This window comes from Sus scrofa, chromosome 7 (genome assembly GCF_054392235.1).
Source record: "Sus scrofa isolate SSC_HxYL_T2T_F1_AM1 chromosome 7, Sscrofa_HxYL_maternal_Yorkshire_Landrace_v2.0, whole genome shotgun sequence".
Taxonomy (NCBI): Eukaryota; Metazoa; Chordata; class Mammalia; order Artiodactyla; family Suidae; genus Sus; species Sus scrofa.
Genome location: NC_139389.1, coordinates 34013728 through 34039066, shown reverse-complemented (window position 1 = coordinate 34039066; position 25339 = coordinate 34013728). Strand labels below are relative to the sequence as shown.

General features: G+C 41.0%; 2 protein-coding genes and 1 non-coding gene across 3 annotated transcripts in view; 2 read left to right on the top strand and 1 right to left on the bottom strand.

The window, feature by feature from the left end:
* Positions 1 to 25339, top strand: part of TAP1 (transporter 1, ATP binding cassette subfamily B member) — a 682515-nt gene that overhangs the window by 264784 nt on the left and 392392 nt on the right. The window lies entirely within an intron of this gene.
* Positions 8215 to 8318, top strand: LOC146401490 (U6 spliceosomal RNA). The gene has a single exon (XR_014811746.1). It is a non-coding gene; the product is annotated as a U6 spliceosomal RNA (small nuclear RNA).
* The window catches only part of BMP5 (bone morphogenetic protein 5), a 123756-nt gene continuing 110878 nt past the window's right edge, over positions 12462 to 25339 (bottom strand). The window contains 3 exon segments of the mRNA NM_001204901.1: positions 12462 to 12728; positions 16360 to 16470; positions 18023 to 18099. Coding sequence (NP_001191830.1) covers positions 12579 to 12728; positions 16360 to 16470; positions 18023 to 18099 — 338 coding nt within the window. The 3' untranslated portion in view covers positions 12462 to 12578.

The following is a 25339-nucleotide window of genomic DNA, read 5'->3' as shown; positions in this document are numbered from 1 at the left end:
ATGTTATTTTCTACATAAATTATAGACCTTTCTCAGTATGCAGAGACAACATGATTCATAAAGCCCCACAGCAGAAGGAGCAGAACTGTGACAGCCTTCATGTCAATACCTGTTCTCACAGGTAGGGCTCCAGCATGAATGCAGTGGTGACGACCTGGGGAAGGGTCCTCATTCACTGCAGTATCTCATGCCTGCAGTGGTGACCTCATGATCACACGGTGTTGTTTTTTCTTCTGTTGGTTTTTTTGCTCTTGCTTTTTCCTTTTTAGGGCCACACCTGTGGCATATGAAGTTCCCAGGCTAGGAGTCAAACTGGAGCTGCAGCTGCTGGCCTACACCACAGCCACAGCAAGACCAGATCCAAGATGCATCTGAGAACTTTGCCGCCCCTTACAGCAAGGCTAGATCCTTAACCCACTGAGTCAAGGCCAGGGATTGAACCCACAACCTCACGGATACTGGTCGGGTTCTTAACCCGCTGAGCCAAAATGGGAACTCCCGATTACATGGTTTTAAAGAAGTTAATATGCCCCCAATCAAACTCTCAATTCTGTGGTACAATCTGGCCTCTGCTGAAGCTCAGTAAATGACTCGTCTTCCTCCCTCCCCCCACCGACTCAGGCCATTTCACAGGGCTCATCTTAACTCACTCTTGGCAAATCCTGCCTACTGTTGGGGTATTTCCAGATCCTAACTGCTGCTCGCTGCTTCCACAGTTACCACACTAGTCCAAGTCGCGCCATCCTTCCCAGGACTAGACTATTTTCATGTCCCCTGAACGGTCCTCTCTGCTTACGCCTCTGCTGCCCCACCCAGAGCTGGCCTCACCAGTCCTGGCTTCTTCTGCTCAAAACCCGCAAGGGCTCTGAATCTCAAGGCAAAAATGCCAAGTCCTTACTGTGTCCTCTCAGCCTTGCACCATCTGACTCCAGCCCTCCAGCCCCAACCCAAGTCCTTTCTGTTGCTGCAACACACTCTACCACACCGCCTCCTTGCTGGCCTCAGAAATGCCAACCACACTTCTGCAGTTGCAGCTGCCTTTGCCTAGAAAGCTCTTCCCACAGATGCCTATAGAAGTCACTCCTCCTGTCCCTGTGGTCCCTTCTGTATCTCTACAGGAGCCAGCAATTTCCACCCTCCTTCTATAATTGAGAAGGAACCATCCTGTGGGCCCCACCACGTGCCTTGTTTTACCCAGATTAGAATTTGAGGTTCCGATTCAAGGACGGTGATGGGCAAGATCTGGAACTTGCCTCCTCCCACAAGCAGTGCTGGATCTACTGCTGTATGGGAAAAATGTCTTCCAAAAAAGACTTAAAAACTGGAGGAGCAACCCCTTCACATGTGGCAAACAAGAAGAAAACCCCTTGGAAGGGAGTAGGAAAGGCTGAGGTGCTCTTACCATGAACACACCTCAGGTGCAGGGACCACAGTCAAGAGGGAGCTCAATCCCCAGGAGCAGAGCGTTGTCCCCCCCCCCCCCCCCCGCACATAGAACACATAACATATGAGCCCACAGAACATCGTGCTTTGAAGACCTACCAGCTCTGCGTGAAAACCCATGGCCTGCAGTGCACTGAGGACGCCTCCTCCAGGCCTCCTCCTGTAAGCACAAGGCTTTCTGCCCAGGGCCTGGCACAGGCAGCCATAGAAAACTGCCTAGACCTGATGCACCTGGGCTGAGGTCAGGAGCTGCTGAGAGCCTCCTGGACAGAGGCTGGGGGGACTTCTTTCTGCTCCCTCTCTGCCTGGATTGGCCATCAGGGGCCTTCTCTCTATTTTTGCTTTTAAATGCCTTTTCTTTTTCCTCTTTTTTTCTCCTCTTTTTTTCTTTTCTTTTTGTTTCTCTTTGATTCTTCTTCTTGGGAAAGGGATCAAGATGGCAGAGGAGTAAGACACCATGCTTAAGTTCTCCCACAAACACATTTAAAAAAAAAAAACCGCATCTGCTTATAGAATGATTCACACAGAAGATCTACTGAATGTTGGCAGGAGAACTTAAACCTTCAAAAAGGGCAAGAAATCCTCCACATCACTGCATAGAAAAAAAGAGAGAGAGAAAAAAGGAATCAGGACGGGGCTAGCACTCTTGAGAGGGAGCCGTTAAAGAGGAAAGGAACCCACACTCTGGGAAGCCACCTAACCGAGGGGGAGATCAGCCAAGACGGAGGGAACCTCAAAGTTGCTGAGAAAAGCGCAGCAGCTACACTGAGGAGGGCAATACAGAGTGAGAGCCGCACAGACCATCTGCACCACAGCCCCTGATACCACAGCCTGAGCTGCTCAGGCAGGGGCTGAGCGCTGAGACTCAGGCTCCTGAGGTCAGTTCCTGGGAGCAGACTGGAGTTGGCTGTGTGGGGACAGCCTGGGGGGCTAGGGAGTGGTGTGCCACGGGCTGGGGAGCAGAACACCACAGCGAGGGAACCCAGGAGGAGCTATGGGCCCACAGGAGAAGCAAGGTACCATTGCAAGGGAGGGCAAGAGGAGGAGGGGCAGTCCGCCAGAGGGATCTCTTTCCCTGCACACAAAGGCTCTCAGAGGGCAGAGCACCTCTGGCACAGGCTACAGGTGGCAAGAGGCCACTTGCTCGGGCTATGGGGGACCAGGTGCTTCTTGTGTGGCTAAGGGCAGCAGGGGGGTAAATGTGATGTGATGCCTCTTACACAATCTACAGGCTGTGGGACAAACCACAGCAGTCATTTCAGAAACCAGAGTGAGGCATGGCCTGCCACCACTAAAGGTCTATGAACAGACTCCACCTGCAGCCCCAGATGTAAGCAAAAGAGAGGGCACTGCAACCAACCACCACCTGTTGTTGTTCTCACTCTGCTGCAAACACACCTCCCCTGCTGCTGCCACTGCCAAAAACCCTGGGCAGGCCCACACATGCTTAATCACGGTCACTTCCCAGGACCCTGCAACTAGGAGCAGCCTGTGCAGCATCTTCTGCTTGGGCTAAGTGGGACAGAGTGCTTCTTGTGTGCTCTACTGGTAGCAGGGGCAAACCAATGCAGTTATCACTGACTCCAGAGGTGGGTATGGCCCGCCCCCACTATAGGCTCAAACACATTATAAAGAAAAGGGTATAGATTTTCTTACTTTCCTTCCCCACATGCCATGATTTTGAAGTCCTTTTTTTTTTTTTTTTTAACATCTTCATGTTTGTCCTTTTGCTGTTCCTTGTGTGTATCATCCCTTTTACAATAATTTTTTTTTCCTTTTATATCTGTTTACGGCTTATTTAAGTGATTGCTTTCCAATTGTGATTTCCTCCATCCTATATCTTATTTCTTTTTTATTTAGCAAAGCCTTTTCAGTATTTCTTTTAGAACAGGTTCATTATTGCTATACTCTTTTAGTTTTTGTTTGTTGGAGAAATTCTTTATTTCTCCTTCTATTTTATTTATTTATTTTTTTCATTTTTTAATTTTTTTTGTCTTTTTGCCATTTCTTGGGCTGCTCCCACAGCATATGGGAGGTTCCCAGGCTAGGGGTCTAATCGGAGCTGTAGCTGCCAGCCTATGCCAGAGCCACAGCAACGCAGGATCTGAGCCGCATCTGCAACCTACACTACAGCTCACGGCAACGCCGGATCATTAACCCACTGAGCAAGGGCAGGGATCGAGCCTGCAACCTCATAGTTCCTAGTAGGATTCATTAACCTCTTTGAGCCTATATGACAATCAGGCTAAAGCAAGCGGATATAGGAAGGGGTTAACATGCTTGACAAACAGGGCAACCACAAATCAAAACCAAACATTACATTCACAAAAACTAAAAAGAAAAGTACACAAGCATAAAATAAAAGGAAATCATCCAACCAAAAAAAGAAAGGAACAAAGGAGAAATACAGAATCAACTGGAAAACAAGGTTTAAAAATGGCAGTAAATAGATATTTATCAATAATTACCTTCAAGGTCAATGGACTGAATGTTCCAATCAAAAGACACGGCAGATTGGATAAAAAAGGAAGAGCCTCAAATATGCTGCCTACAAGAGACTCACCTTAGGGCAAAGGACCCATATAAATTGATTCTTCTTTTCTTCCTCTTCTTTTTACCTTTTTTTCTTTTTTCCATTGGGAGCCATCTTCACACTTCCCTCTGCCTTTCTCCATTGGGCACTATCTCCACATGGCCAGGGTACCAGTATCTCCGTGTCTGGTGCCTCAGTTTTTGCATCTATTGATTGGGTGTCTCTAGCTGACACACAGAAGGCCCTTTGATCACCTGGCTCTGGAGGCCATGGTGGACTGGGGGGAAGGCAGGGGAAGGGTGAGAGTGGGGGGCTTGTATCCTGGGCCCCAGGAGACTGTAACAATTAGGGAGAGAGTTCTTGGCCCGCTGCCATCCCTGGCCATGGCACAGGCAGCAGCCTGAGACAGCCCCCATCCCAGCCTTTCTGAAAAAGAGGCCGTTTTGCTGGTCCAGCAATATTTGCCTGAGGGGCAGCTCCTGGCTCAGCAGCCTTGGGGGTAGGGGACCCACAGAGGTGCTCCTGGACCGCGGAGGCCTTAGATGCCATCTCTGTTCTTGCTTGCCTTGTTCTAGCTCTTCCAGAAAGGAGCTAGTCTGCTGCCCTAGATTTTTGTGGCTGCTGCCAGGGTCACCTCGGCATCACCTGGCCCTGGTGGCCAGCAGGCTTATACTCGAGAAGCTCATACTCGAGAAGCTCAGAGACCACCCAGAAAGAGTCCTCAAAACTACCACCTCCAGGGCTCGGCAAGAGGCTACAGACCTGGGAGACATCTCTCAGTGAAAGAAACCTATTAGCTTATTATCATAGCTACAGCCTGAGGGGCAGACTTCTAATGAAACACACAGCTAAGCACTGACAGTGCACTTTTTCTGAGACCTTGGAGGGTGGGTACCAGTTTCATATAGCCTGCTATGCTTCGAGAGTCAGCATCTCTCAGAGGGCAGCTCACATACCTGGTGCCCCAGTTTTTATATCTGGTTCACTGAATTTTGCAGCTATTGACAGGGAATACCTTTACTTCCCCTGTGCCCAGGGGGGAGGAGGGGGAAAGCTTGTGTTCCAGAGTCCCACAAGGCTGTAACAACCTCAGAGTTCTTGGCCAGACACCACTCCAGGGCACTGCAGGGACAGCCGCATAGGCAAGAGGCCTATATGCTAGTCCTCAAATTTAACCTGAAGGGCAAGCTTCAGGCTCAACTGGGGTGCCCTCAGGGAACGTGGCCTGGGGGATGCCATCTCTGCATTCTCCCTCTGCCTCACTGCAGCTCACACAATCATCTGGAGCCCCAATTTTTGCAACTCACACCAGGAGATAGGTCGCCTGACCCTGGCGGCCGGGCAGGGCTTATGCTTGTGGTCCCTCAGGGCCATGCAAATTCACCTACTTTAAAAGCTGCTGCCTGAGGGTCTGGCTGACAATCAGCCTCAATCTAGGTGCTGACTGAGATCTTCCCCTTGGGACACTGATGGTCTTGGCACACGTTCAAGTACTGGGAGCTATTAAAGTAAAATAGGCAGCTTGGACAATCATAGAAGTTTGAGAGGCAGCCAAGCGCACAAAGCAGGGCTGAAAATGAGCTTCATCTTCTACCCAAGGCCAATCCTACCAGACTGGGAGAGAGGGGCTGTCTCATCTCATGCTAGAAAGCAACACAGAAAGTCAAGCAAAATGAGGAAGCAAAGGAACGTGTTCCAAACAAAAGAACGAGATAAAACCTCAGGAGAAAACCGTAGTGAAATGGAGATTAGAATGGTCTAAAAGTGAAAGCTCCCTTGGAGACATTCATTTTAAAATAAGGAATCGAATCCCTTAGCTGTCTCAGTTTTGACAGTACTGCTTTTCTGTTTGCTGTTCATTTTCCATTAAAATAATATATGAGACTCTTCATTTCCAAATCATTTCTAGAACATCAACTCTGAGGCTACCTTTAGGATGATTTTTAAGGAATTCATAAATGAGTGAATGTGGTAAATTTCTCCATCTTACAATGTAAGAGCTTAAGATTTTTCCAAATAACTATAGGAGTTGGCATAATGGGAGGTACGTCTCAGAAACAAGAAGGCCACCACGGCTGGATCGGACCCCTCTGGTTTGCTATACTTGGTCTTTTTGCAGGAAGTAGCAAATGAGAAGGGCCTCCAGGAACAGGTAGAAGAATATCAGCAGATAGAATTGAGGGAGGGCATTTCCCAGGAATGGAAAAACGCTGTCAAAGTCCAGAAACTTGTGTTAATGTCGTGGCACTACAGAAAGTAATTTATTTTGACTTAATTAATAACCCTAAGAGGTTAATGTGAGATGAGACTCAAGATTTTTCAAATCTTCTTCCTTTTTATCACAATATCTTTGGAGAATCCCTTGTTCTCTCAAATAAGCTTTCTTTCATTACCTAAGTAGAACCCCTCTGAAAGGCTTATTGACATCCACATGTGTTGTTGAGTAATGTGGTCCTTCCTCCCAAAGATAAACGGGTTTCAAATCACCAGTCTTAATAACCTTAAGAAGAGAAATGATAGGAAGTTCACTGGTGGCTCAGTGGGTTAAGGATCAGGTGTTGTCCCTGCTGTGGTGCGGGTTCGATGCCTCCTCCAGGAACTTCAACATGCTGTGGGCATGGCCAAAAAAAGAAGAGAATGATATGCTATGCCAAGGTAAAATCGTGCTGTTATTAATTTTAAAAAGGCAATTTCAAAAGCCAAAAGCCATTCTAGAAACTATTTTATGAGCAAGCATGCCAACAATTGAATAGGCAACAATGTCCTTATATTCAAAAGGATGCACTCTATCCCCACAGATGCTCTCTTTTTAAAGGAAAAATTCATAGCTCCCATTGTGGCACAGCAGAAACAAATCCAACTAGGAACCATGAGATTGTGGGTTCAACCCCTGGCCTTGCTCAGTGGGTTAAGGATCTGGTGTTGCCATGAGCTGTGATGCAGGCCACAGACACAGCTCGGATCCAGCATTGCTGTGGCTGTGGTGTAGGCTGGAATAAATAAATAAATAAAGGACAAACTCTGTTCATTATTTGCTTACACATCTCAAAGAAGACAGATAAAAAAGAAATAAATTGTTCCAAATATACTCATTTATTCTTGTCCCCAAAATGGTTTGACTTAGCAACTTTATTTTATGAAGTTGGTTGAAATGATCAATTTTCAGACATTTTCCATATTTACTGGAAAATAACGTGTATTCTTTAATGTTCTCTACATGTTCCCTAAGTAGTGTTTGTTAATTGGGCCTATTTTCTCTACCCTCGCTGCTCTTTTTTCTCTTAAGCTGTCAAATAATGAGAGAGGTTTGCTCAAAACTTTCCCTAAAAAGGTACCCTTTTTATTTAGTTATTTTAATTTTTTATTTATGCTTTTTTTTTTAGGACTACACCTGTAGCATATGGACGTTCCCAGACTAGGGGTCAAATTGGAGCTGTAGCTGCCAGCCTATACAACAGTCACAGCAACGTGGAATCCAAGCTGCATCTGCAACCTACACCACAGTTTGTGGCAAAGCCGGATCCTTAACCAACTGAGTGAGACCAGAGAATCAAACCTGCATCCTCATGGATACTAGTTGGGTTCTTAACCCATTGAGCCGCAACAGGAACTCCCATGTTTACCATTTTCTTGCTCGCCATATCTGTATACATTTCTTTTGGGGGGTTCCTTTTGTTCTTTCTAAGATAATCTTTAGCAGTGGCTTTGCCACTGATGATAAATTCTCTCTTATTTTTATTTGCCTGAGACTGTTATTATTTTACCCTAATGTTTGAAATAGTTTTGCTGGGTATGGAATTCCAAATGACGGTTATTTTTCCTCAGCAATTTGAAGGTAGTGATTATCTGTTCACTGCTTTCTAAGTTGAGAAGACAGCTTTGATTGGAAGATCAACTGCTCACCCCCAAATCATCCCTGATTCTCTGGAATATTGATTAAATGGATGTTACAGTTCCTTTTACATATGTTCTTTTTGATTTTCCATCATGTTATCTGTCTAAATGTTGCTTTCTAGAGAATTCCTTCAGATCTGTCAGCTCACCATGTTTCTCATGAACAACATCTAAGCCACTAAAACACATCCCATAAAGTTTAAGTTATTGTATTTTTATTTCATAGAAGTTCTATTGGTTCATTTAAAATATTTTGTATTCATGTTTTATGCTCTCTTCTTTAAGACAATACATCTTTAGAAGTATGTGTGTGTGTTTTATTTAAATATGTTTATAAGTGTGTGGTGCTCACTTCAGCAGCATATATACTAAAATTGGAACAATACAGAGATTAGCATGGCCCCTGAACTAGGATGACATACAAATTCGTGAGGGGTTCCGTATTTTTTTAAGTAAGTCAGAAAGAGAAAGACAAATACCATATGATATCACTTATATCTGGAATCTAATATAGGTACAAAATGAACCTATCTACAGAAAAGAAACAAACCCATGGACATGGAGAACAGACTTTCAGTTGCCAAGGGGGAGGGGAAGGGAGTGGGATGGACTGCGATTTGATGTTAGCAGATGCAAACTATTGCATTTGGAGTAGATAAGCAATGAGATCCTGCTGTATAGCTCAGGGTTCTATATCTAATCACTTGTGATGGAACACGATGGAGGATAATGTGAAAAAAAGAATATATATATATATATGACCTGGGTCATTTTGCTGTACAGCAGAAATTGACAGAACATTGTAAATCAACTATAACAAAAATTTTGAAAAATAAATTAATTATTGAACATAAAAAAATAATAAATGTATGCGTAAGTGTGCTTTAATGAAGAAAGTATAAATATACACAAGCTAAGACATCTATCTTATTGGTCTTAAGTCTCAAAGTAGAAAATTATTTCCATAGTTTGGGTTTTTCTATAGGTATCTGCAGGAAAATAACCACAGTCTAGTTTCTTTTAAAGTAGACTCTGTTATATTCACCATGTAGTAAGAGTTACAATGAACTGAGGAAAAAACACTGACCACACCCCTCTGAACCATCAGCTTAGGTCCTGTTTCCAGGCTGCTTACTCTGGAGGCTGTTTCTGCAGTGTTTCCTCTCATCCTCCTGCATATGAGCCACAGGATTTGAGGCTGAAGTATATACCTACCCATCCTCTCCCATTGATTGGAGGCTAGTGGCCTCTGTAAAGTTGAAACTAAGATGGAAAGATTAAAGTGTAAGTTTTTAACTTTCTGAAATGTCTTTGTAATTTTTAAAGGCTATATCCGATCCAGGTTCTCCTGTCTTTGCAATCCTCAACTTTCAAATATCCTTTAACAAGTATTACAACAGACTTGGAAGTAATTTTTCCAGAAACTTTTTTTTTTAATTGCTAACTTGGATATAGTGCCATTTTTCTGCCTAAATAAAAACAAATTGTTGCTTTTCCCACTTTTTCTTTGGTCATGATCTTAACCAACCTTGATATAATACAGTTGCATTGATGTGTACCTAGCATTATCTATGCTTTATCAGTAAAGGCATCTTTACTTTTAACTTTTAAAAGTGCCAGCCCCTGCCCCCCTCCCAAAAAAAAATGCAAAGAAAAAAAAGTAGGTAATCTGAGAGGGAGACTGGATGATGGACTGAGCAGTGGATTGAATGGTAATGAGACAGTGACTTGGTTTGGGAATGAGGATTTCTTCTGTCTCTGAATGGAGCTGCAGCCTAAGCTAATTATTCATGTAAATGTCTTGAGAAATGGAATCTGCCAGACTGCAGAGTAGCCAGTAGACTCAGGCTCAAATTGGATGATGGCGAAACAGGGATTATAAAATGACAGTTCTTTACGTGAAGAAAAAAAAGGAGAGGATTTTCTTTTTTGTGTTTTCTTATTTCTTTACTTCAAATGTAGGCGATTTATTTTTGCTTTAGTTTAAAAGAACATGAGTATTTGTAATTGATGCCCTTCTATTTTCAAAAAGGATTAGGACCACTTTACAAAGCAAAATACATATAAAGCAGAAAAATTTGAAACATACAAACAAACAAACAAAAGCCAATACATAACTAGCTAAAAAGACCTGAGTCATTTGGAACCTGTTAAAATAGGTCAAGGTATTCTGATTTCTGGTAACAGCTTGAGTATCAGCAAAGCAATAATAATAATTTACTATAATACTAATTTGACAATAATGTAACTGAGCATATGGTGCAGATATGTATGTGTGTATGTATATTTTATATACATATATATATGCATATATATAATTTGAGGAAATGTGAAAATACTGACACCAAATATCTCACTTATTTTTTTTTAATTTTTTAAAAAAATTTTGGCCACACTCAAGCGTGTGGAAGTTCCTGGGCCAGGGATTGAGCCCAAGCCACAGCAGTGACCCATGCCACAGCAGTGAAAAAAAAAATCTCCCTTCTTAAATGAAAGAGAAAAAACAAGGTAATTTCCCATTCTCATCAATTTTTTTTTTTTGGTATTTTAAAATTTCTTTGTTGTTTGACAGATTAAGAAAATATTTAATTTCATGGATGGTTGCTTTGTTCATTGAATATGTGTTATTAATCAACTGCATAAAAACTAGTTTTGGCAATTAAAACATGTTACATTTGATATTCTTATAGTCTCGATTTTGGACATACTTACATTCTGTATCCCTCTTAAAAAAAAAAAAAAACTGTTGTGGTGCAGTGGAAATGAATCCAACTAGGAAGCAGGAGGTTTCAGGTTCGATCCCTGGCCTCACTCAGTGGGTTAAGGATCCAGGATTGCTGTGAGCTGTGGTGTAGGTCACAGACATGGCTCAGATCTGATGTTGCTGTGGCTGTGGCGTAGGCCAGCAGCTGTAGCTCCAATTCCTGTAGCCTGGGAACCTCCATATGCCCTGGGTTCGGCCCTAAAAGGACAAAAGACAAAAAAAAAAAAAAAAAAAAAAAAAAAAAAAGAGCCAAATCAAGAAGCACAGTAGAAAGGAGCATCACAAGTTTAATATAGTTTAAAACATAGAAATATATTTAAACAGCACATTTAAAGAATAATATAATAGACTTTCGTTTCTTATTCTTATAATGGTATACCATTAATTCAAAAATATATTACTCAATGTACCCTCCCCAATAGCATTAGTATCAAATTTACTTTAAGATAAACTGTAATTTAAAACAACATTGCAATATTTCTGAATTACGAACAAGCCCATACATTTTTAAGCTATTTCTGATAGCAGTCTTATTTTAAAAGTCCAAAAGAGTGATTAATAAATGCTGTTTTATGACTATTTAGATGAACTGTAAATAAGCCTAACCGTGGAGCCAACATAAATAGCCAGTTATCCACTAAATGTCATTCTTCCAAAAGTCAGTGGGTTAAAGAAAAGCTTTAAAAGGCAGAGAGGGAAACAAAGAGAAAATAAATTAATTTCAGAGGGGAGAACACACATGCACATACACACAACAGAACCTTCCCGTTTGGAATTATTTGTGCTTGGAGGGAGGTTTACAAAATCCCCCTACAAAATAAGGTTTTCAATGAGCTCATTCTCAAAGATATGAAAAATGGATTTCAGCTGTTCTTTCGAAATGGCAATTCTGTCAGAGCCATTCTGGGATTTTGGGTAATTTCCTCCAGTTTAGTTTCAGTGCTTTTACCCTAAATAAAATCCCTTGCATCACATCAATCAGCAAACTCAGTTATAAAAGAGAGCTACAGAAAGTGGCTCTGCCGGCCTCTTTGCTTGGGTGTATTTTACGCATGCGGTGACTCTTGTCTGTGAGGAGGGAAACGGAGAACTATGTCATTTTTTTATTCTGGACTGTTTTTAAATGTGAAAAAAAATCTGCAGCAGTAGTGTTCTAGATAATAGGTGGACATGATTTATGCGAGGTAAGAAGGTTGTACTGCACTTTTTTGGTGTTAACTTGGAAAGTTATGGACACAGGCTCAAGTCGGTCTCCACAGAATTCCTGAAGCTTTGAGCTCTTTGCAAAATCTACAATCTGTAAGCCAAGGAGGAACATATTCCTACAGTTACACCAATGCTGTTAAGGCGAACAGTTAGAACAATTACGTGCAATCTTTCAGCTTCTGGGTTCTGCCTCCTGTGTATTTACTCAAATCCAGTTTGACCTTCCCCTTTATCTAATGAGCAGAAACTCTCAAAGAAAAATTGTGTTCAACCAAGCGTTTTGGTGTGGGGTTGTTATTTTTTAAAGTTTTCTTTCTAAATAAATATCCTATCAGAGTTTTCATTGGCACAGCCTAACCAAACGCATTCGGTTTCTTTCAACAATACTTAACAGTCAAAGGAGTTCTAATTTCAGAAAATTGTATAAAGATTATATTTTTAAAATGTTGGAATGGAGTGGAATTGAACTCAGCATATCCCATGGAAAGTTAGACGGGACTATCTATTGCAAAATGCAGTGACCTACAAAATAGATGTTCTTGAAAAGGCATCCACAAAGGAGAATATATACCTTTAAATAAATAAAAGTGACTATATACATGATATGGTACATAGGTTAAAGAGATGACATGAGCCAGACTAATTGCATGAAATTCCCCTTTTATCTGAAAGGATATTTTTTATTGTAGTCATAAACCTTAATACAGATCTTTTCCTTATTCCCATTATTATCTAATATTAGTGGCAGCCACACGAACGCACTACCATATTTCTGTATTTTTTCAAAATGACGTTGGAGCTGTCATCAAAATACAACACAGAGATGGCGTTTAACTTGGTTGGCGCACAGCAAGGTTTTGGTACGTGGTCAGGAAACATCAGATGGACCTGCAGGGGGAGAAAATAAGAAATAAGACAGATAGCCTCGTTTCATCACCAACCCCCAGGCACCGCCTTAAGCTACCACTGGGTCTCCTACTTATGTTCAATGGTGGGTGGGTTGGAGGCTGGTAGTGAAGGAAGTTTTCTTAGTATTAACACCTAGAGTCGACCCACCAGTTCTTATTATGCGTTGGGGCTTTGAAAAAATATTCTTCCAAGGAAGGAAAACTCCCGCTGTGGACTAGTCAGTGGAAATTTTCCTGGGGGGAAAGAAAACGGCATCTAGCACCGGGTTGCTTTTGGTTAAAGTCACCCCTTCTATGTGCTTTATGAGAACTACAGAAGTTATAAATGCAAATCAGTGAGGCCACGCCATTGGGCTGTAGAAAGATTTGGACTTAAGAAGTATTTTTTAAAAGGATAACCAAACAATAAATCATAAACATTATGCCAACTCTTCATTTTCCATGGTAAAGGAAACATAAAAATCACAGCGAAATCAACTCCAGGTAAAATCCAATACTTGCTTTAAAGCAGTGATTTCAAACTCTTCTCCCCATGATTTTTTACCAGATTGGCTGGAGTTTCATATCCTTTGACTTGCTTTCTCCCCTAGGCAAGTGCCAAAAAGCAGGATAAGCTACATCAGAAGCAAGGAGCCCAGATATTCTGCAAATTGAATATCCACCTCCCCGCAAAGCCTGAAAAGGTAGCTGTACATGGAAAGTGAAATGCTGAAGCCAAGGGTTTGTTCTCATTTTGATCAGACTGGCAGTTTATCTCTGATCTTCAACAATCAAGGAAGGAGCCTGAACACAGTTGGTTCCCCCTTTCACACCCACCTACCCTGACCCTCCCCCCAGAGGAGTTTATGGGAATTCCCACTGTGGAGCCCTCAGGGATCTACAAAGAGAAAAGACAGCTCTTAGAGTCTTGGCTGCACAATGTCCTGGCTGAAATGATATAGGAGCCGGGCTTGTGGACAGAAACAGCAGGAAAAATGAGGTGATCAGACACGGATGTGAAATTTCCTAAGACCTCACAAAACTGAAAGTTGGATGGTTTCTCCAAATTTCAGATGCAGTGTGCGTTCCCCCCTCAGCTTTATCCTCCTCAATCCCCACCCCCGTGATGGATAACCCCCTGCTTCAACAGCCTTGGCTGGCTCACCAAGGCATTGCTCTGAAAAAAAAGGATTGTTCTTGAATCATTTCTCAAACATATTCATCACAAACATGCTTTACTTTAACAACAAACACGCCTGTGTTCTTGTTTCATGTCCTTTCACAGAACAAATGCAGAGAGTGCACAATGCCAGGAAAAAAAAAAAAAATTAGACTTCCCATGTTCCCTTCAAGTTCTGAGATGACTTACGCCCCACATCCCAGGACAGTGATGCAGCCCAGGGTCCCGTTCCAAGTCCGTGTCAGAGTTTTAAAAAATGTTTGCTTTTAGACACTGCCTTCTCGACTACAGTCCTAAAAGTTGACACTATGTAATTATATATTTATAAGAAAAGAAAATGAGAGATGGGGGGGGTATTGGACAAAGTGTTTTTTTCAATAATTAAGCACTGGGTAGCCTGAGGGGACTTTGATGGGTTAGGTACCTATTTAAGGGAGCCCGGAAAGCTTTCTGAGTCATTGAAAGGACATCAAAAGAGCTTCATTTCTGGGAAATCAAGTGGTATTTCTCTATAGGCTAATAATGGCTGTTTCTCTGTGACCCGACAGAAAGACAGTGAAATGGCAGCATCCTTCTCTCTGTGATCAGCTTTCAGGGGTCATGACTTCTCATGAAGAAGGATAGAAGGCTGGCCTCTGTAGACATTCTATGTACCCGAGGAAGTTTGCACTACCTATCTGCTCCCCATCCCCCAGAAAGATATCCTACATCAAAAAGTGCTGATAGTTATACAGAATAAAGATGAAGGCATATCAGAACTTAAAATGCCCCCAGAATTTACTCCAAACTTTGGATAGGGCAACCTCATTGGTCAAGAATCAATACCAAAGAAGTATTTCTGTGACATCAGCAACATCAAAGCAAGCATGAGTGATGTTGCTGGTTGGAATGAAGACTCTTGTTTCTTCACTCTGGACAGTTAAATAAGAGCTATAGCAAACTAAGGTTGTCTTTCAATAAAAATAAATTTTACAGTCAAGGGGGAGGTAAGAGTCTCTCCCCACACCTATAAGTTTGCTGGTATACTAAATTATTTTTTAAAAAAAATCTAAGATGGAAAAAATAGTATTGGAGAAGGATAAAGATGACCAAATGTTTTCCATTCATTATTAAAAAGCAACCTGATAATTTTATGTGATTGTATCCTAAAATAAACATTTCCAAACTTGGGGGAGGGGATATTTACAAATGACTCCCTTTCAAAATTTGTTCTCTATGTTTCCTCTTTACACCAAGGTGATGCCCAGAGCTTTTGATGATGCCTGTGCCTTAGTTGCCATCAATGTGCATCTTTAGTGTCCAGCTCTGGAGTAGCTCTGAAGTCAGTAAGATGCCAGCAAAATAATCAAGTCAAGGATTTAATGTCAATGTATATATACTAGTATATATATATTCAGAAGGAAAGTGGGATCTTCTTTATATCTGCTTTAAATTTTAAATTAATTGTGAAAAAAAGGAACCTTCTGAACAGTTAACTCCTTACACATTCTCACTGTTACTCTTTTCATTGGTCGTAAACAAGTCTCACCCACAGATAGATGTGATTCTAATAGCTACTGGTCTCCTACTGCCATCTGCCAAATAACTCCACTCCCGTCATTGTCTTGATTCTAAAATAATGGGTTCCCTTCTTCTGCCTTAGTTACTTATAGTTGAAATGTTCCTATGAACCCAGACTTTAATTGGTATCCCATCACATAGCTTACACATCTTTTGGAAGCTTGTCACTTGGTCTTCCACGGCTGTCTCCCTGTCACATCAAGCAATCACACCATAAGGCAGGTAGGTCAGACTCTCAAGAGATTTCTTGAGCTCACTGGATACAGTACAACCATTTAGAGACCCAGAAACCAACCAATTCACTATCTTTTTCGCAAAAATAAATCTAGATTATTAGAGATTAAATCTTTGCTATCTTCCTGAGTGTGGATGGAAAGAAATGAAGATTAATTTCCACTTTAAAGATTATAAAGAAAAAAGGTATCAAAAAATAGAAACCGGTCTTCTGCTTATCGTCTAAAGAACTTCTATAAAACCAAAGTGTATTACGGAACATTCTCAAGTCATTGGAGACAAGCCTGCAGATGAAATTCAGTACAGCTATTATTCAATGTTTTTGCAATGATTACTAATGAATTGTTAGGTTAGAAACAGCCCCTGTGTGGTTAGTCACATTGCCTAGTGAAGAAACCAGTGCAGAATGACCACTTTGTATGATTACTCCAATTTTTCTAGCTGAATCCTTCCCCATTCTGGAATCAGGATTATTCTTTAGACCAGCCTGAATTTCCTGCCTAGATTCGCAATGGTTATTTTGCTACAATTGCTACTTTAGGAGTTTGAGAAGAGAAGGTAATGCATTTTTAACTATAAATGGACGCTTTCCTTTAAAATTACTTTATAGGAAGTTTGCATCATAAACCACTTTCCATCCTACCAAAAGAAAGCATACCAGAGTCTGAACTATGGCATGGTTGGTGGCATTCATATGGGCATTGAGTGGAAAAGAACATTCTCCATCACAATAAAATGCAGCATATCCTTCTGGCGCTATAATCCAGTCCTAAAATGCACAAAAAAAGAATAAGAAATAACATCGCCAAATAAAAATACAGAAAAACAATTCTTAAAAAGTATTCCAATATGTTTAATCTGGGTTGGTGTCTCTCCTTGGCCAACAATTATTCTAATAGGACAGCCTCCCCCAAGCCCTTAATTTATTGTTAAAGTTTACAACGAAAGTACAAATATTTTCATAAGAAATTGTGCTCTGTAATTTCTCCCAAGAGGTCACTCTGTAAAATATCCGTAGCCTGTATTAATCCATGTATTCATGAATAAAACTGTAGTCATGAAATAGCATTCTAAATGTTGTTTACACAGGAAATGATGAACTCCAGAAAGTTCAAGTGAACCAGAAAGGAAAAGAAGAATAAACTTAATTGAGATAATTCTCATTACTTCTTAATAACTCATTCTTGCTTTTAGAAGCCTGACAACCTCCTAAAGCTTTAATATTTGTTTCTCATTCTGTTTTTCTTTCCATTCATGTGTTAACTTTATAGTCTCTTTAGAAGAAACCAATTGGAATAAATTCCTGATCACTGTACGTGAAAAATATTAGGAAGCAAAAGCATTGGCACTTATAAAGATTACCCTAATTTTCTTTCCAGAGATGTAAAACTTGGCACAAATGTAAAATTACTGCACAATTCATGCTGAAGGTTTATCATAAATTTGAAAATATTTACATGTTAATCTTACTTCTTAATACATTGGTTCATATTCTGAGGATACATTGTAATGAAATAATATCTTCTAAATATTTCAATTTAAACTACTGCTACATAAAGCCATTAAAAATTATTTTGGTTAAGTATTATTTTGGTTAAATCCTCCTTCTCACCCTGTTTGTGAAACACATGTAAAAGGCAGCAGTAAGTTTTTTTTTTTTCTTTTTATTGCTGCACCTACAGCTTATGGAAGTTCCTGAGTCAGGGCACGAATCAGAGCTGCAGTTGCAGGCCTACACCACAGCCACGGCAATACCTGCGTCATATCGGTGACCTATGCCAAAGTTTGCAGCAATGCTGGATCCTTAACTCACTGAGCAAGGCCAGGGAGCAAACCTGCATCCTCACAGAGACAATATCCGGTCCTTAACCCATTGAGCCACAGTGGGAACTCCAAGATTTTCAAGTACAATAAAAAATTTTTTTTCTGTATGACAGAGACATAGTGGAGGATTCTATTTCCAATACCAATAGTGGGGACCATAGGAGGCAAATGGAATTGCTAGAGTCAATCTGGAAAATTGGTATTAAAATTAAACTTTTGGGATATTCAAACAACAGCACCTTTTCTTCATTCTCTAAAGATGAAAGGGTTACATCTCTTCGGCAATGTGATTGTTTTTTAACCACAACACTAATGATTTTGTTTCAATGGTAAAAGGATAATGGAGAAATAAAAATGATGCTGATAATCCATACACTGAATAGTCATGTCAAAAATAATTGGTTACCATATTGGAAAAATTACTGACAAAGACTGCAAGTAACCGAAGATTTATAATAAAGCAGAAAAGAAGCAACAAGTTGACCTGCCATTCCTACCTGCCATCCCAGATCCCGGAAACTCACATAGAGTTCATGCTTCTTACAGGCTTGTTTTTGTTCACTTGTGTTGTAATCTGAAGAGAAAAATCAGATCTTAAATAAATGCCAATATATTAAGTATACAAATATTTCTCTCATGAGATCACTGATAAAATAAAAAAGAGGCTGTATTTGAAGCTGTAAAATATGAGTTTGAATCTCAAAGCTACAGATGCTTACTAACCATGGGAACCTCAAACAAGTCACTCATCCCAAGTTTCTTCTTCTGTAAAATAACAACATTATTTACCTTGAGAGGTTCTTTTTTTTTCTCCTTTTTAGGGTCGCACCTGCAGCATATGGAAGTTCCCAGGCTAGGGGTCAAATTGGACCTACAGCTCCCAGCCTGCATGACAGCCACAGCAATGCCAGACCCAAGCCACATCTGGGACCTACACCACAGCTCAAGGCAATACTGGATCCTTAACCCACTGAGCAGAGCCAGGATAAGAACCCACATCCTCATGGAAACTAGACATGTTCACTACTGCTGAGCCACATGGGAACTCCACTTTTTTTTTAATATTTTTTTTCTTTTTTAGGTCTGCACCTTGGCATATGGAAGTTCCCAGTTTAGGGGTTGAATAAGAGCTGCAGCTTCAGGCCTACACTACTTATGACCTATGCTGCAGCTTGCAACAATGCCTGATCCTTAACCCACTGAACAAGGCTGAGGATCAAACCCACATCCTCTAGATACTATGTTGAGTTCTTTTTTTGAAAAATCTTTTTATGGCTGCATGTGTGGCATATGGAAGTTCCCAGGCTAGGGGTTGAATTAGAGCTGCAGCTGCCAGCCTACACCACAGCCACAGCAACGCAGGATCTGAGCTGCATCTGTGACCTACATCACAGCTCAACCCACTGAATGGGGGCAGGGATTGAACCCACATCCTCGTGGATACTAGCTGGGTTTGTTAGCGCTGAGCCACAATGGGAACTCCACCTTAAAAGGTTCTACCAAGGATTAGGTTGGACCTTCTGTGTCTTAATGGGCCACAGCCTGATACCTGCCTGGCAGTGGATGCTCATTGAGTAATTCACTCAAACTACAGCGGTGTTTACCATATATGTATATTCGATATTCACACAATACTTTTTAAATTCTTCCATGGGACCAGCACTGAGAAAGTGCCTATTGGGATGTTATGGAGTTGGTTTTATTTTAATAAATAGCTTAAACTCAGAATACCCCAAGTGGAGATTCTGATGGTTCCCTCCCCACCCCATCCCCAGCCAAAACTTGTTCCACCTGCAGATGACTTGAGAGCACTTCTCAGGCAAATCAAACTGACAAAAGAATTGGAGTCAAAACATACTCCTTTCTTCCTCTCACCTTCACATCCAATTTGTTGAGAAATCCTTACACATTTTATCTTCAGATACAACCAAAATTCACCCACTCTCCCCCCCTCCACGGCAGGTTCTGGTCCAAGCCACCATCATCTCTCACCTCAACTACTGCACTGTCCTCACAGCTATTCTTTCTGTTCTGCCCTGGCCCTGCTACATCAAAGCAGCCAAGCGGACTGCTAGAGAGTTAACTGAACTATGTCGCTCTCCGGCAAAAAGTCCCACTGTGGTTCCCACATCACTAAGGCTTACAAGGCTCTAGTGTTTTGGCCCCATCACCTCTCCGACCTGCTTCCTCTCCTTCACTCCACCCTGGCCATGCTGCTGTTCTGCACAAGGTCAGCTTCCTCCCGCCTTAGGGCCTTCCTTCTCACTCCCTCCTGCTGCAATGTTCTTCCCCTAGACACCTCCTCACCCAACACTCAGGCTCCTCCAACCCTTCACTTTATGCATTATCTTGTCGACAACGCCTTCTTCACTGCCCTATTTCGACCCCAGCTCCCACTGGGATATTCCTGATCTTCTCCTTGCTCTGATTTTTTCTCCCCATTTTGCTTATCACCTCTTTGTATGCTAGCCCACTTACTTATTTATTATGCATATTGATTCTGGCCTGTCTCCTCCCTCTAGAATCTTCCTGACAAGAGTAAAAACCTTGTTTGGTTCCATTTGGTGCTCTGATATAACTTAAGTGTCAGGGACGGTACCCGGCACACAGTGGGTACTCAATAAATCTTTGAGGAATTGAAGGATGAATTCCTCAGAGGGTTCTGGGAATGATTTGAGGCAAAGGAAATGCATGATTTCCATCATTTTTTATTTTGGACTATAATCTGAAAAATCCATAACCTTTGATAACTGTTTAAAAGAATTAAAAATAGAGCATTCCCAACTTGTTTCTGAAATAAAGTAAAATACTGAAGAAACACCAGAACTTTACAGAAAATCTGTTCTACTGTCTTTTGGGTTTACTCATATTTTATACAAAATATACTCGCAAAGCTAAACTGTGTGGATTATTTCCAACACAAAATACGAAAGAGGAAAAAATTTAGGGTAATGAGAGACGCAAAATATTTCATTTTCAGACAGCTAATGTGTCCATTAGGAATAAATGCTACTTTCACTCTGACAGTCTCTGGCAAATTAATGTAGCAGCCTGCTACGAAGAGTAGCCTGTCTTAGACGTCACCTTCCAGCTTAATTATTCCCAACCTCTAAGGAAAATGTAGGTGCATCCAAGATCCAAGGGGCCTGTCTTAGCAGACCCTGTCATCTGTGACTTCAACTATTTATTTAATGTCAGTCTAAGAAACAAGATAATGATTAAATTTGAACTCGGAGATTCTTTTACTTCTAGGTCAGAGTTATTCTTATGTGCCATTACCTTCATTAGAACAAATCAAATATGTAATGACAGAAAATGGAGAAAAGAGAATATATCTGAAACATAGCACTCATTCTTTGGGTAAACTTTTCTCTTAATTGAAATAGCAAAAGGAGATAACTTTGTCCAGACAATAAACATGCATATTGTAACTAATTGAAATAGCAAAAGGAGGAGTTCCCGTTGTGGCTCAGTGGTTAACAAATCCGACTAGGAACCATGAGATTGCGGGTTCGGTCCCTGCCCTTGCTCAGTGGGTTGGGGATCCGACGTTGCCGTGGGCTGTGGTGTAGGTTGCAGACGCAGCTCGGATCCCACGTTGCTGTGGCTCTGGCGTAGGCCGGTGGCTACAGCTCTGATTAGACCCCTAGCCTGGGAATCTCCATATGCCTTGGGAGCGGCCCTAAAAAAGGCAAAAAGAAAAAAAAAAAAGGAATAGCAAAAGGAGTTAACTTTGTCCAGACAATAAACACGCATATTATAACAAAAGTACCGTACCAGGAAATGGCTAAGTTTGAATGTTGTATCATTTTTAGGGAAAAGGAATAATTCTGGTATTACTTTGATTTCACAAACTTCTTGACGTTGAGAATTTTTTTTTTTTAAGTCAGCTATGCATTAGGTCAGGGGTCAGCCACCTTTTTCTGGAAAAGGAAAGATAGTACATATTTCAGGCTACAAGTTCCCCTTCTCAATGACTCAACTTTGCCACGGTAGCATGAAAGCAGCCATGGACAGTATGTAAATGGATGGATGGTAGCTATATTCCAATAAGCTTTGCTTATGGATACTAAAATTTGAATTTCATAAGATTTTTGCCTGAAACAAAATAAATATTATTCTATTCTGAGTCTTTTTTTACAGATCTAAAAATGTAGAAACAATTGTTAGCAATCAGGCCGTACAAACATAGGCGATGGCTGAATTTGGCTCTCAGGCATTACTTTGCCAAACCCTGCATCTGACAATCATGGGGATATTTATTCATCCATCCTTGTCTCAATTAAAAACACTGAATACGAATAAAGATCTTATGGCCAATAATATATACAAGTATATATGAAAAGCCATAAACTATGTCTATGGTTATTTGAATTCCATGTTTATATAAAAAAAAAGTAAAACTTAAAAGCCAAAATAGATGTGTTCCATCTATGCAGCTTTTCATGCAGGCTAAGTGATGTATATAATGTAACATCACATAAAGGTAACGAGCAATGAAATTTATAACAGAATCTGGTTCCAAGAGTCTGATTTCATAGAGCGTTCAGACCATATGTTTATTCTGTCAGAAATAAAAATTAATGGATACTGAGTGAAGTAAATGTTGTACCCAAACCAGCAAAGTCTGCAGTTAGGTTTACCAAATGGTTGGCACAACAACCAGCAGGACGAAGGGCAAAGAAATTAGATTTATATCTTTTTTAAAAAGATTGACTGGCAGCCCTTCAAATATGAAAATGAGATGGACATGATCCCACTGTAGATGAACCTCCCCACAAATGAAAACTCACACCAGAAACTACTAAATATTCTGGAGTCACAGCCAACACTAGAAAAGCATGAGCATTTCTCAACCACAAAGCAGATGCCACAGGCACGCTATTTCTCTGTTTTGCCTCTTACTTGTAGTAATATTGGGAAATCAGTGTCAAAATATAGAAAATATTGTTAAATACGTGATGCCAAATTGTTTATGGTCAATTTCTGGTAACAATGTAAATGCGTGCATTTTTTTTACAAGCTATTTTATTATTTTTTTCTTCCAACGTTATGGACCTACAACATTGTACAAGTTCAAGGTGTACGTTGCATAAGTTCAAAGTGTGCAGCAGAATGGTTTGACTGACACACATCATGAAATGATTCACACGGTAAAGCGAGTGGCCATCCATCATCTTATACAGATACAAAGTTAAAGAAATAGAAAAAATGTTTTCTTGTGATGAGAACTCTTAGGGTTTCCTCTCCTAACCACTTTCATATATAATGTACAGCAGTGTTAATGATATTTGTCATGTTGTACATAGTATTTATGTACCTTATAACTAGAAGTTTGTACTTTGTAATTGCCTTCACCCAAATAATGCAAATTGAATCTCTGTCTTAGTTTGATTTTTAAAAATGTATGTTCATTTTTTAAAAAATGAAACATGTGCTTTAAAAAATCCTGAGATCTGCATTGGGCTTCAATAGTCTGTCCACTAGTTCCTGAGGAAACAACCAAATGGACACATACTAGCCTAGTTATGAAGAGCACAAAAGAAAATCAAGTCCAAAAAGCTCCATATACCAGTATAAGTTTCTTTTTCTTTAAAATCTAGTGTTAGCTTCTTTAAGAAAGAAAATCTAGATAAATCTATTTTTATTTTTATTTTTTTTTAGGGCCACACCATGGCATATGGAGGTTTCCAGGCTAGGGGTCGAATTGGAGCTGTAACTGCTAGCCTACACACAGCCACAGCAATGCCAGATCCTTAACCCACGGGAGTGAGGCCAGGGATCAAAGCTGCATCCTCAGGGATGCTAGTCAGATTTGTTTCCACTGAACCACGATGGGAACTCCTATATAAATCTATTTTTAAAAAGAAAAAAAGGAGTTCCCACTTGTGGCTCCATGGTAACAAACCGGACTAGTATCCATGAGGATGCAGGTTCAATCTGTGGCCTTGCTCAGGGCGTTAAGTATCAAGCGTTGCCGTGAGCTGTGGCGTAGGTCAAAGATGTGCCTCGGATTCTGTGTTACTATGGCCATGGCGTCGGCTGGCAGCTGGAGCTCTGATTCAACCCTTAGCCTAGGAACTTCCATATACCACATATGTGGCCCTAAAAAGAAAAAAAAAAATTCCAAAGTGGAATTTGGCATTTAAGCACATCAACAGCTTAAACAAGCCAAATATGATGAAATACTGTGTTTCAACACCAAGGAGGTGATGTTAACATCGTCTTCCTGAATTCCCAGAGGGAGATAACAGAAGTCGGCATCCAGAGCGTCAGGGTGTTAATTAATTCATAGAAAATGGAAATGACAAATGCTTGAAAACTTAAGAGGTACAATAGCAGGAAGGGGGCTACTGTAGATGATTCAGTCATGCAAATTTTTATATAGCTTCGGGGTTAGAGAAATGCAAAAGAAACCCCAAACAAATAAGAATTCTCTCTAATGATGAGAGATTTGAACTGCTACGGCTACCCTGCATTAATCCCCATCGCCCACATCCAGTAAATGTACCTATAACCCAATAGGAATTACTGTTATTTATTTGTGTAGGGATAACTGTGTTTGTCTACATATGAATGTGTGACACAGAACAGATACTACAAAATAACAACTGCCCGGTGTGTTTGCTTAACTCTGCTTGGCAACGAATCCATGTGAATGATGCAGCAAACACTCACCTTAGAGCTTGTTGCCATAAAATCCTGTCCACAAGCCTGAGTCTCCAAATACCTGCCAAACATCTCTACGTGACAGTTTCCTAGACGCTTCCTACTCACTGTTTTTGTTTCTGACCTCACACTCCTTCCACGCTCTCTACTTGGTTAATAGGATCGCCCACGCCAGAAAATTTAGTACATTTCTTGATGTTTTTTTCTCCCTCCTACCCTACGTGAAATCCATCTACAACCCCCTTTCACCGACCCACCTCTAGCCTAGCTAACCTCCTGGAAGTCCTCTGCCCTCATACTCCCCTAACATCCTCTCTGGGACCTTGGTCCTCAGATAACCCTTCATCCCTTCATCCCTGTCTCCTCCTATCTGCTTTTCTGCGCTGAGGACCCCCAGAGACACCATCCTGGACATTTCTGTCTTACTTTGGTTTCCATGGTGGTTCAAGTCCTGTCTTCATCTAACCCTTGGGGCCCATAGCTGTGTCTTTTCCCTGCGCCTTTGACTTTTGCTTGACGCTCCCATCACCAGAGTTCCGCTGGCCCCATTCCAGATACTTTGGTTTCCACTTCCCCTCTCTCCAATCTATGATCTTCATCGCTTGGGGTGTTGGACCAGACTCCTCCTCATCATTTTGGCAGTTTCCTCCCTTGGCATCTCATCCTTCATTCTGATGCCAAATTTCACTTTTAAAAATGTGTGTCTTCTTGTGACACTCCTTTTTCCAACTGCCTGCACAGAAACACCCAGCTTCCTGGCCATGACACACCTACTCTTTATGACTTGGTCCCTGCGTGACTTTCTAGCTGACATCACACTGCTCTCACACAAGAATACTTGTGCACTGGCCACCTGACACTGGTACATGGTTCTACAATGTGCACATAAGTCTTAAGTGGCTTCATCCACCCCTCCATTTCTGGAAAATGTCTGTTCTTTCTTGAGTCCCTCAAGAAGTCTCCTGGGCCATACCTAGTTCTGGCTTAGATGCTCTACTTCAACTGCTCTCCCACAACCTTGTACCCACTCCAGAAGAACTGATCCACCCACTAATTCCTAGTGTGTGTGTTTTTTCCATTGTCTATGGGAGCACTTTTTAAGAAGCAAGATTCTTATGCTAACCCATCTGTATCAGCAAATAGTC